This window comes from Mastomys coucha, unplaced genomic scaffold, assembly GCF_008632895.1.
Source record: "Mastomys coucha isolate ucsf_1 unplaced genomic scaffold, UCSF_Mcou_1 pScaffold16, whole genome shotgun sequence".
Classification (NCBI taxonomy): Eukaryota; Metazoa; Chordata; class Mammalia; order Rodentia; family Muridae; genus Mastomys; species Mastomys coucha.
This window is the reverse complement of record NW_022196898.1, coordinates 18,335,187-18,348,847: the sequence shown is the minus strand read 5'-3', so window position 1 is coordinate 18,348,847 and position 13,661 is coordinate 18,335,187. Positions and strand designations below refer to the sequence as shown.

The following is a 13,661-nucleotide window of genomic DNA, read 5'->3' as shown; positions in this document are numbered from 1 at the left end:
TCCCTCCCCTCCCCTCTAACACTTTTAAATTCTTAAATACCATAAGCATTCTAATTTACACTTAGCAATATCTATCTACACAGCCAGTCATTGCCCTCTGTGCCCCATTTTGGCACATACCAAGGCGATAATGTGTGTGTACACATGCATACAATACAGCCACAAAGTGAAAGACTGTTTTTATATGTATATTTTTACGGGAAAGATGCTGGTTTCATTCTGTGTGTTGTCCTGCTCCAGTACTAAGCACTACGAAAGCCACTATGAGACTGTCAAGGAAAGCAGGAGTGCCTTTCATTTGGCTAACCACTCGCAAGCGTGGTGTTGGCACCTCCATCAAGGCTACCACCCTGTCACACACAGGCTAACCTTAGGAAATATACCCCATACCCATCCGTATTTAGCACAAATGTAGCCTACGTCAGTGAGCCCATGTCTCAACCACACATCCTCAACAGTCTAAAAACTGCTAAATAGAACTGAGTATTTAAATAAGAACCAGGAGACAGTCCAACTAGAATAGGTCCTGGTCTAGAATGGGCTTTGATGAAGGGCAAGGCCATCCCTCATGGATGAACACACCCTTGGTTTCTGGTCAGTTCTTTCTGGAATGCAGAGTGCTACCAATATTGGTGTTGGGAGAACACTAAAAAGCCACTTTACTCTTCTGTTTCCCTTGAAAAGATCTCACTGAACAGAATAAGGAAAAATAAAGAGAATACAAATGTTAACGATAATCCTGTTACTTGGATCATTGCTAACAGTTGGTATATTTCCTCCTATTTTTTTTTAATTGTGCATATATTGAAAATTTCCCATAGAAGCACTTCATACTCTTTAAAAACACACTTTCAATGATAGCTTCTCGTCCTACCCTATGGAGTTTCCCTCCACAGTTAGCCATTTGGGGTTGAGTCAAATTAAAAATAACATCTTTACATAAATCCCTGCCCACATGCCTGCTGATTTCCCAGGGATGAATTCCTGGAAGTGGAATTGCCAGATCTGCCGTGTGTGAACATTTGCTGAAGCTCTTGACACATCTTGTCACAGTGCTCCAAAAAGAAAAGCTGCTCCCATTCACGTGCTCACCAGCGATGCAAAGTAGGCCTCTGCCACATTCCAGCTACACTGGAGCGCTTGCTGTTGGCTTTAGTTTGATAGGCAGGCATATTCTCTTAATTCAGTTCCTTCCATTTATCAGTAAGAAACCTGTTTAAGTGTTTATGCTACTGTATTTTCTTTCCCCTGAATGACTTGTTCCTAAGCTTGTTTATTTTTTTTCTACAGAGATCTGACAGTTTACATTTTGCTATATTAAGGGAATTTGACCTTCTGACTTTTAGTTGTGTTTGGTTGCTTGCCTCCTCTATCACATTTCTGGTGGCCTTTGTGCATGGAAGTCCTCTTTCAGTTCAAAATGGAGAAGAATCTCTATTTACCAAAAAGTTAACTGAGAGAGTTTGGAGCAGCTGGCTGAAGGTAACGTAGCCAGCAATAATGGTGACATCGTGGTTAATCGTCCAACAACTACTGTTTTGAAATGAGAAACAGAGTGTAACAACAGGTTGCCCTATTGTTATGGAAAAGAACTAGGGTTTGAGCATACGCTTTCTGGTCCCATATCTTTCTTCTACATATCATTCAGAACTACACTGAATGGAAAGAGTGCGCAGACTAACACTAACAGTGGGCACTATGGCGAAGACACATTGTGAGACTAGAGCTATGGATCAATTTCTTCTCTGACATGGACCTGATGCTTTCCCAGAAAAGCACCAAACACCAGCAAACCAAAGAGCAGATCACGTATGAGCACAGACCAACTGCAAACAGAGATATCTGCGAACACTGCGGCACAGAGCATAGATGACCACAGAGGAACCATAAGCAGAGATATTTACAAACATCTCCACGGCCACTGTCATCACCACCACAGCTCAACCCTCCTTTTGGAACGTCTGATTCCAAGTGTTTCAAATACTACAGTTCCCCTTACTGGCAAAGCGGGGATAGGCCAATTGGATCTCACAACTCTCAAAGCCAGAGATGAAGCCTTTGGAGAAAGGGAGAAGCTAATGTAAAATGAGACCCTCTGGATCCGCTGTGGCCCACAGAGTCATGTCCACTACTAAAAAGCCTTGGGAAACACGCTCATAAAACAGAATGTCTAAAACTGATATTGCTAGTAAAAAGCCAAAGAGCAGCTGAGGAATAATGGCTCATGACCACAAGACAGAAAAGCTGTCCAAGACCAAGGTGAAAGGGGAACTGGCTTAGATATTGATGCTTCACCAGCCTTGGGCACTTTGTCCTAGGCTATGATAGCATTCCTTACCACCACACACTGTGTATGGGCAGATATTGCTTATAGTGGCCATCAAGGGTATTGTGCAAGCTACAGGTATCTCACAGGACTCTCAGACTACATACACTCCTTTCCTGGGGTGAAACTGATCTACCCAAATGTGGTAAGAAGAAATGAGCAAGATGTTCTGCTTGGGTAGGCATTGTCTATTTGAAATCCGCCTGTCTCCAGGCCCTTTCTACACTGTTTTCAGAACACAGGACAAACCCCTCTCTTATATATTAATACAACTATATCATGCCTGCATCCTCTGCTCGGTTCTTCCTGCTTGCTTCTGGGCCATGTTACTTTGCAGCATCATGATGTCCCTGAAGCAGGGCTACTCGCCATTTAACATGATAATCTGTCCAGAAATTTACAGGGGAAGGATTGGGTAGTTCTGACATTTCTAAAGTATATTAAACTGGCACAGTGTTTGTGTGGAGACATATCTGTAAAGCATAAGGAACACTCTCTGGGGAACAATACCCTAGCCCTAATTATAAAGTCACTGGTGTTCAGGACAATAGCAGGGGCTTCCTCCTCCCAACTCATGCACACGATATGACCACAGCCAGCCAGAAAGGCTTGTCAGACCAAGAGGAACTTAATCTCTCCCATGATTACATATATTTAAAGAATCTCTACCTTAAAAAAAAATCCCAGAACCTGATTGATGAGAACTGCATAGAAATGCTGTGGAATGAAGTTACTTATGCCAGGGAGATGGCTCCATGGTTAAAAGTACTGATTGGTCATGAACCTTGACTGCCCTTTCTCCACCTTCTATGCAACTACAAATGGAAGGAATCGCTTGAAAAAGCAATGAAGTAAATGTAGTGGTTTCCCTATCTAGAAGTTTCAGATCAGAGACTCAACAGGAAGTGCTTCGAAGGAATCTGTCTGGACTAAGCATGTACTTCTTCATTCTTGTCCTTCCCTAAGCAATACAATGACAAGGTCTCTATACTGTGCCAAATATGGCACAGAAAGTATATAAGAGTCTACACAAACTTTGCATTACTTTATGTTGGAGACTTGAACATTTATAGATTTTGCTATCTCTATCTATCTGACTGTCTGTCTTTGTCTCTTTGTCTCTATCTCTCTCTGCCCCACCTCTCTCTGTGTGTGTCTTGGAAGCAATGTACCATAGATACTAAGAGACGACTCTACTTTCTACAAGGCTAAGCAGGCAAATGGCATGCATAGAGAAATAACCTCCTAAGTGCTATCAGCTGCGTTGTCTCAGGAGTTATTGCTCTCTCTCAGTCAGTGAAAGTCAGGGCTCCAGGAGTGGCTGAGACATCAGTTTGTCAAGTGGACACTATGCATGTGTATAGGCACATACAAATGCTCTCTGTAGGCGACCCATTTCTTTGAGTCAGTAATTCCCCTACTTGAATGTGCATGGGCATCACCCAGAGGGCTTGTGAAAGCATAGGCCATGCTTCTGCGCTTGAGGTCTGGGCTGTGGCTGAAGAGTATGCATGCCTAACAAGCTTCCAGATGCTGCTGTTCTAAGCAGAGTTAATTCCCCTTCCCCCATGCCCACATCTGTTCCATGTAGCCTGTCCAGCCTCTGCAGGCAGGGGCATGCAATTGTCTGGGCCCTGTGAGGATGCCTGTTTTGCAGCAATTAATGATCTTCTTGACCCAGTGCAATCTATCACCTAGCAATACCTGGCTCATCACCATTAGCATCCATCAGGGAGCCCAACTGGGGTGCTGAAGCTCCCGGTGGAAACAAGCTCTTCCTTTAGGAAATGGTGGCCACTCGTTTCTCTCCTCTGCTTGGAAGGCAGCTGGACTGTAATAACTGTAGGCAACTCTCCAGTGTGGGCGACGCTGAGACTTTTAAACACCAGGAAGCAGATGTACAAAATGTATTTGTTCAGTAGCAAATTTCACTGGCTTTTTAAAAAATTAAACAGTAGAAAGAAAACTTGAGTATGTTGATGATACTCCTTAATTATTTCCTTGTCGAGATAAATCATGGATTTGTAGCAAGATCAGAATAGGAAAATAGTATTTTATGAAAGGAAAAAGTGGAATATGTTTGAATGTCAGGTGCATAAATAATTGTATACAGCAGGTTATTTCAAATAACTCCCATTTATTTTATTCCTTGGGAAGTGCTTTTAAATTATGGGTGGATATAGAAGTTTGATGGCATTGGGTCTTTCCACTGTATGGATGAATGGATATTAAGCCTGGACACTTTCTTTTTCATTTAGCATTTCTGACATTTCCCATCTTAGACACTTACACTAAACATTCTACAAAAAGGTTACAATGAGATATCAGACACAGGTTTCTTGAATTGCCTTTGAAATTTCAGGACCACTACTTGGGAAAGCTGGCCTTGAATACCTATTATCCAGGAGGGGCATCGTGGGGAAAAGTTCATCTATTTTATTTGAGAATGGCTGACATCAAAAGGTCTGGGCTGCTAATTTATAGGATGAGATGTTTACATTAGTGCAATCATGAAGGTGGTTTTGAGCAGTATTGTTGACTGTCTGCCTTCTCACGCCATGAGGCAAACAGATGCTACTGTAAAGGGACCTGCTACCAGAACATTCTGACAGCTAAGAACTAGAACAAAGGTGTTTAACAGAGACCTAGCATTAGCTCAGTCATCACTTAGAATGGGAAGTTTGGTGATGGGCGGAAAAAGCGCAACTATCAAGCCTGACTGACTGCTAGAAGCCTGTAAACAACACCCTAACAGGATGCAGTTGGCCTTCCACCCTCTGGTCAGCATGTCCCAAGGAGAAGCTGCTGGGAGCAGCCTGTGCTCACTTCTAGTTCTCAAACGATTGCATGCACTAACGCCTTCTGTTCACTGGACAGTGTCATCTGGCAACAGGTGCGGTTTAGAGGCCTATGAGCCCATCACGGTCATCTGGTATCCCCGTCAGGAACACAACAGTCCACTGCCTAGGTATGAAATGGGCCTGGGCAACTGCCAGGACAATGGTGTCTTCAACCCACTAGCCAGATGGATTAGGATCTGGGAGAGTGGGAGACGGACGAACAATCTGACAAGAGGGCAGGGCAGGAGGTGGGCCTGAGGATACAGGTGGGGACTGGCACTACTTCAGGTTACAGAAACTCTTTCAGCCTTGGGTTGCTTTCTATTTTAAGAAGAGATAATATCTGTTTTTCATGTTTAAACAAGTACATGTAGAAAGTGCTTGCCACGTGGTCTGGCAGAGAGAACATGAGAGCTGAAGGTTTATTAACAGTAGCTGGTGTTAATGTTAAAAGGAAGAGTGGGCAAGATGGAGACTGTAGAAAAGGGAAAAATAAAAGAAAATTCTAGAAACATGTGGAACAGGTAAATCCATAAAGACAAAAAGTGGCTGCCAAAGGCTAACTGGACAAGGGATACAGAATGACTGCTAACGGTCCCAGGTTCGTGTGGGGGGTTAAATAGAATGTTCTTAAACTAGACAGTAGTTTGCACAAGTTTGTGAATATACTAAAAACCATTTTAAAAAGTGGTTGTTGTTGTTTTGACAATGTCTTACTATGTTGCCTTGGATGGCCTGAAACTTGCTATATAGACCAGGCTGGATTTGAACTGGAGATCTACCTGCTTCTGCCTCTCAAGTGCTGGTATTAAAGGGATGTGCTACCACTCCTGGCACCAAAGGAGTTCAATGTGTGAGAATTATATTTCAGCTTTCATAAAATACTACGAAAGAAAGAACTAGAGCCCTAAAGTAATTCCCAAGAAGAGAAAGCAGAAGAGAAAGGAGGAGCCCAGGATGAGAAAGGGGGATAATATGGTTTGCTGAGCAAGAAGAAATCTAATGTGCTCAGTGTTTCACTGAACATTCTAGAAACAGCCTATTCCCTGACCATCATGGCTGACTGAGGTGTGGCCATTGGGTGACAGAATGCAAAGGACCCGGAACTATAATATAAGCCTTGGACGTCACACTTGAGAACCTTTGGTTTCTCACTCTGAAGAAAAGGAGACCCCAGGTCCAAAACTGGAAAGGATTTCCCTGAGGTGGCGGAGGTGGCGGGGATGACACATGGGACACAGAGCCCAGGCTTGGGTGACTAACTTGGTTCTTCAAGCACATTCATGCCTCTGAGACAGGGAGCCAGGAGGGTTAATGGAGGTCGGCGGCTGCTTTGCCTCAGTAATTGTGTGGGGAGGGCAGAGCTTGTCAGGAATGGCAGCTGGCATTCCATGCTCCTGCTTATTGCAGTTTATCTCAGGCAGTCATTTCCATTCACCTTTTAAAAAAACATGAGGCGCAGCTGTGGCTTCACTTCAAATATTTTTCCTTCCAGCCTTCTATGGTTTTTTTTTTCCCTCCATGGGGTCCTCCCTAATCTTTTGCTGTAATTATACGGAAGACACTTGGGACCACACCTCTGTGGGACAGCTGAGCTGGCCAGGTCCTGGGACTGTACTGCTTCCCTTACTCTGTGCACAGTGGCCTGGGAACAGAAGGCCTCTCGGACGGAGCTGGAGTTAGTCTTAGGCTGTGTGCTAAACCGACTACTCATGGATTCCTTTCTTCTGTCTGCTAATGTTCATCTGGATAGCCTCTACCCTGGCACAGCCTTGGGTAATGAATTGGGAGGTCCATACTGTATGTGGGCATTCTTCCAGGGCAGCACCTATTCGTGTTGTGTAGTGTATTTTTCTGCTTCTAAGCTCCTAGAGGGAAGAGTCAGGCTCCCTTCTACAACCCTGAGGAAATGTATTTGTGATCAACAAGGTTGCTGGGGAAGGATGGAGGAGGCGGATGGTGGAAGCCTCCTTGTCCTCACACATGCTCTGTGCTGCTGCTCCTCTTCCTCCTCCTCCTTCTTCATCTTTCTCTTTCTCCTCCTCCTCCTCCTCCTCTTTCCTTCCCCCTCCTTCTCCTCCTTCTTCTAAAGATTTACTTTTTTTTGTGAATGTTCGCCTGCACAGATGTGTGTATGGGCCACATGAGAGCCTGGGGTCTGAGAAGGCCAGAAGAGACCGTCAGATCCCCTAGGGAGCTGCCACGTGGGTGCTGGGAGCAGAGACTCAGAAGTGACCGCAGTGGAGCAGCGGAGTGGTAGGCGAAGCACACATCCATTCAGGGCCGAGACCTCCACTTTTCCTCCTCAGTACTGCGATCTGTTCTCTATTTAGGTTGGTTTTACTGTCCTTATTGAATAAGCTGGGTTCTTAATGAAGCATCTTTCCTACAGGCAGGCCTTCCCCAAGGAAAAGGGGACAGCTGCATAATCTTTTCCTTCCTCTGCCTCAGTGAATCTAATTTTAGTCGTCGGAAAGTGACCTTTCCCCCTGAAGGCTGTTTGTCTGACTTTAAAGCAGCCCTGTAAAACAGTCCCTATACGCATGTGGTATTTATTAATGTGGCCCATTCAGGGAATTGCGTAGCACCTGAGCAGCAAACACTGATTTTCCAACTGGCTTTAATGCTGGATCTTAATGAGGGGAGAGTTCACAGAAAAGAAAAGGTTTCATTTGGGGTTTTATTTTTATTTATACGAATTTTATTCTCTCAATTAGCAATTCGTGCAAATGTTTTAGACGTTTATGCTTATAATGGTGCATCAATGTCATTGTGGAATAAAATAAATGTATACTTGAGGGATAGGTCCCATTACATTTAACTGATGGATGCAAGAGCAAAATGCCTGTAGAGTACTTTCTATGGCATTTAATTTATTTTTTTTTCCTTAGTCAACCAAAGACCAAAAACTTTAAGGGGGGTGGGGAAACCTTTGAAAAGGAAGATTCGGATTAGGTAAAGTGATTTTTTTTACACTGAAAATTGTTTTTCTCATCTTTGTACTCTGAAAAAGAGCCTAAGTTGATCAATTTCACTAGAAACACATAATAAAATTACAATTTTCTTGCCTCTAAGCACAACGAAGCCTTCACAGTGACCACAAGTATAAACAACACTCTGCACAAACATAATGGCACTGGCGTAGGGCAGGTAGCTATGAAGCTGATGTGACAAGGAGCCAACACTTATGTTCCGGGTCCCACACACTATGCACCCATAGCACCTGACATGTCTGGAAGCTTCACCTAATAGGTCGTTTGTTTGTTTCGTACTAACCTGTTAGTACTACTTCTCGGAAATAGAACATGGCCTTCTATTGCCTGTGCTTCATGGTGGCCTAGACTATGATTTGTCGAAGGTGGTGACTCTAAGCTCCTGAGGCCCTACTCAGGTTGCCAGTGTAGACAGCTCACTCATTGCGGGCGTCTGGTTTTCTCCGTGTTTCTAGGTAGGATACAAGCACAGTGGTCACGATTTTATGGTTAGCCAATTAGTAACTATATGCCTTTCATCTTTCCTTAGTGTGAACTGATGTGGACTTTTTTTTTAAAATCTGAAAAAAATGAGTTGACAAAGAAAGCTGTGACCAGTTCTCTGGCACTGAAGACAACAGGACACAAGAGAAGGACACCCTTGCTCCGCAGGGTTGCATAAGTGATCTGACTGATGGCGGAGTGTCCCAAGGGTCTTTTGTGTACTGGCTTCCGCCCAGTGGGGGCAGGGCAAACAGCTGGGGTTTCAGGACACAAAGTCACCAACCACCCTGAGCTCTTAGTCCCTGGGTGGAGAACACCGGGGACGGAAAATACACAGGGCAACGTGGCCTAGCACTTTGAAGTTTTACCCCCTGGGTAAAGAATAAGTTAATATGAAATAATAAGATATACAGTAAAGACATTAAAGAGCCTCCGCATTCACATGCAGACACAGGCATCACCACTGACCAAGTCTGAGGAATGAACATGCTAGAAACTTCTTCCTACATCTCACACTGGTCACAACCACTCATGAGGTCTTTGACTGGATGGAGGGTCCTATTCTTCATGCTGTCCAGCTAAGAACTACACTTGACTTTTGTCAACTAATAAAGGATGGAGGGCGGTGTGTGGTTAGGCTTCTGTGGGCAGACAAGCATATACTTGTAGCTTGATTTCATGGCCTCACCCATATAACTAAGGCTATTTTTACTTGGGCCTGTTATTACCAGACAATTACCACGTAAGACATTCCCAAAATATATTTACTGACTTTCAAAAGAAAAGGCTAGCAGAGAATTAACAGATATTGTATCACTTTTTAAGACCCCCCCAAACTTCTCTGTAAAACTTTTTTATTTGTTTTCACTGTTAAAAACAAACTTAGATCTGTTAGCTCTATCAACTGTTTCTGCTGAACAGCTAAAATATGTCAATAATTTAAAAAATCCTTTTGCATAAAATGCTGCTTTGCAATGGAGTACATAATAGAAATTGTCTCAACTTTAGAACATTAACATGGATGGTTTAGCTGTCCTTGTATTAGTGACTATAAGCTGGGGAGAGCTGGGGGCCTGAACTGGGGTCTCCAAACTTACTGTGGCTAATTCTGTGCATTTAGTTTTTCTTCAGTGTATAACGGCAATGACCACTGTGTGTGGAATTTGGCAACCTTCCTCCCTCTTAGAAAAATGGTCCAATTGTTTATAAACAAAAGGGCTCCCCCCCCTTACCTTTTTATAATTCCCCTCCAAATCCAATGGGGATTCTCGACTGATGATGTCATCATCCACTCCATCACGGTCCAAATTCATCCTTTAACTCTTTAGAATTTCACTTAAGGAATAATCTCCCATGAATCCTGACAGGCTGAAGTGCCAACTGCCCAGTCCCTTGGTTACCACTCATGCTGGCATGGAGAGCCTGTGCCTGGCTGCAGTGTCCTTGCCCCCTTCTGCCTCAGACACTGCCCCGCCCGGCCTGCCTGGCTTCTTTCTCCTGGGGCACTGGGCAGCTGCCTGCTGTAAGGAGCACTCCGTTCCTGACAATCGGCTTGTTGAGAGAGTCCAGCCTGCCTACCATCTGCTGTCACCTTCCCTGAATGATCTGGCCCAGATTCTTCTCCACAGCACCTTTCCTGCTCCCAAAAAGGGAAAGGAGGGACAGTAAGCTTCAGCCGGCTGACCCGACCCCAGTTCAGGGCCCAGTGTGAACTGGAGTTTGGTAAGGCATTCGGAAGCCAGTAGAGTGCGGGGATAAAAATAGACAGAAAAACTTGCAGCCTGCGAGATCTCACTGTGAGCTGAGTCGGATGCCCCACACAGAACGAAAACTATCATTTAAGGTGGCCCGTAAGACAGTCGTTGGCCATTTTTCTTTTTCCCGTGACCGACGGGACGCACTTCATTTCTTTTTCCCGAATCGTTTATGAGATATAAACGTTTCATCGTCTGGAATGAGCGCTAAGGCCAAGACTGAGACTGATTCCAACCTAGAGAAACCCTTCCCTGCCCCAGGAGCACAGCTTTGTCCTATTAATATAGGCAAGAGAAAAGGATCCATCAAGTTTCCTTTTAAGACTCTGCCAGTGCCGGGCTTCTGCACAGAAGCACGCTTTCGTTTCTACTGCTCTCTTTACTCTTTTCCCATGGCTTCTGGGCTTGTTTATGGGTTTTACATGCAGGCAGGGGAAGGGCCACAGCTGGAGGATGTTTGACTCAAAGAAGCAGACAAACAGAAGTTCACAGGCACATGCTCAAGCCTACTCAGACACATCAAATTAATACTCCCATAAACTAACAACATCAACAAAAAAAATGCTATTCCAAACGACAGTTTTCAGGGAAAACCAGCCACAGAAGTCAAAGGCCAAGCTTCCACTTAGCAACTGGCCTTACCTTCTGAAAAGTTCACATGGAAAATTGCAAATGTACTAGTCAATCAATTCTCAGTACACACTCCTGAGCAACTGCAACATTGTTAAGAAACAGTCCTGAAGGAAAATGCCATTCAATAGAACCTTGCTCTGCGTCTCTACCTCTGCTCACAGGCTCACCTTTAGCTGTTTACCTCTGTAAATATTTTTAAATTCAATTTGTGTTGGACTTGTGATATAAACACGGCTCAGTGGCCTTTATGGTAGCCCTGTTTCTATCAGGCAAATATTTTCTCCTCACAGCCCAGATCCAAATCTAAATCCTTTTTATTCCATCCTCCCTCCCAGCCAGTCCTCTCCACTCCCAAGGGGATGAATAGCCCTTTTGTAAGGTATCACACGGACAAGTTTCATCTTGTGGGATACATTTGCAAGGCCCTGTCTTACCCTGGTCCAGACCCCTGGATTCTCATCCCAGACGGCAGTGTCCTGGAGTGTTTGTCTGGATTTGTGTGGCAATGGTGGCCACTGAGTGCTGGCTAGGGCTGTGACCATAATGCAAAGCAGTCACAAAGGTCAAGGCTATGGGGTTGAAATGATGTTCCTACCTGGAAGGATCCTCTGTATCCTAACTGAACAGAAGGGATGGTGGAGATGAAGGAAGCACACATCTTACGCCACATGCAACCATGTAACAACAGGTGTGCTTTACTGGGGCTAGGCACCTTCCAAGTGTTTCCTCTATCTTTCAATAACCTTGTGGAGTACGTATTATTGCCAGCTGCATTTTATAGCGGAGGCGGGGAGGGACACCTAAGGATGTTAAATAAGTGCCTAGCTACCTAAATTGTCATAGTCAGGCAGGAATTTGAATCTAGGTCCTCTGCCTTGGTGGCCCACACTGTAAATGGGTGTGCTAGAGCCCCTACTGGCTGACCCCAAAAGCAATCAACAGCCACAATAAAGGTGGGCTTTGTTGATGTTGTTGTTTTTAATTAGGATGTGTTGAAGAGAAACCCAGCAGCACTCCCCGGTCATATGCTGGGTTGTCTTCTAAATCATACATCTGGAACACCCAGCATGCACTGTCGCAACCCTCCCGCTGCTGAGCCTTCGGAAATGGAAGGAAAGCTGCCACCCTGGTGACCCGGCACACGGTCTGGCGAATTTTCTCCTCTGCTTTACAATGGAACTCTCACGAGCCACAGTAGCTTCTTTCTGACAGCTATTACTGTTTTAGGCCTCTTTTTTTGGCTAGGAAAACAGGGATTTGTGCTTAGTCACTCTGTTCGCCTCACAGCGCCTGGACCGTTGCTTTGCCTTAGGGTGAGCGGTCACTGAGGAGCGGCTGTGCAGGTGAACAGGGAGGAGTAGGTGTGTGGCTTCCCCCAAACGCTCTGTCCAGTGAGAAGCAGCAAGAACTAACATCAGTGTTTTTCAACCGGTGAGGCTGGCTGGCCGCAGGAGGAAGGCCACTTCTCTGTAGGACGGTTCCACTGAGGAGCTGTTAGGATAGCTCCTTCAGAAGAACCATACACAGCCCACAGGGCGGAGCCTGGAGAAATGGCTTCCCCAGAGGAGAGGCAAAGTGACTGCAGCTGGACTCACTTCTCCCTCCTCGTTTCTTCTACATCACGGTCACTTTTAGTGACTCATTTGGATCCCTATTGTAAGTCACTGAGCAACCTACAACTAACTGATGATAACAAGCGAGACTAAAGCTATAAAAATTTAGAAATCTGAAGACACCAAGACGCATAAAATTCTGATAATATCTCTTTACCTTCTATCTGGGTTGGCTTCAGTATGGAGCTGAAATTAGAAAAACTATACTTTTATCATTAACTACACACACAGATTATATAATAGTCTATTCATATTACTGTATGTATTATATATATATGATATGTACAATAAATATTGTATACATAATACAAGTGTGTTATTAATAATGCATTAACTAATATGGTTATACATACAAATGTATAAATACATGCATCAATAATGTCATCTTTTAGAAATAGATCACTGAATCCAACATGGACATTTCACTATTGTACAAAAGCTATGAGGATCAGCAGTAACGCAGCACCGAAGGAACTTCCTTCCTTCTCATCCTAGTAAGTACTGTGTTCCCACAGGCAACTCAGAGCCTCCTACAGCAGGGCCATGAGAGGAGTCTGCCGGAGTCTGCAGGAGTCTGCCGGAGCAGAGCAGTAGTGACTCCCAGGGTGAGCTCTCAGCACACAGGCTCACTGCTCAAACCCTCTCAGGTGATCTGATAGTTGGGGTCCTATCATGCGTGACAAAGTGATCTTTCATGCTCTCTAGAGTCTCCATACTCTTGGAGCAGAGCACCAATAAAGCCTAGGGGCTTGAAGAAACAGAGTCTCAGGTCCAACTGGAGGCCTACCAAGTCAGAAGCTGTACTTCTGAAGATCCCTGCACCTTTGAAATGCATCTTATGTTTCTGAAGCACTTCTGGGAGAGCTTTGGGAAACAGATCACCATCAGCCATGATTTTTATGTTTCAGACTGCATTTCCGGACAGGGTGGCAAAGATCCTGATTTTTGTTGCTTGAGATCAATGGTGTAATAAATTTCACTTCCAAGAGGTCCCAATGAACACAAGACTGAATAAAACA

The 13,661-nt window shown here is 44.5% G+C and overlaps 1 protein-coding gene across 6 annotated transcripts in view; it reads right to left on the bottom strand.

Moving 5' to 3' along the window:
• Positions 1-13,661, bottom strand: part of LOC116092976 (IQCJ-SCHIP1 readthrough transcript protein) — a 764,408-nt gene that overhangs the window by 30,799 nt on the left and 719,948 nt on the right. The window contains exon 1 of one of the 6 annotated variants that reach the window (XM_031374062.1): positions 9,875-10,349. The exons of the other annotated variants lie outside the window; for them this stretch is intronic. Coding sequence (XP_031229922.1) covers positions 9,875-9,955 — 81 coding nt within the window. The 5' untranslated portion in view covers positions 9,956-10,349. Of the gene's footprint in view, positions 1-9,874; positions 10,350-13,661 lie in introns of those variants that run through there. 6 annotated transcript variants of the gene reach the window in all.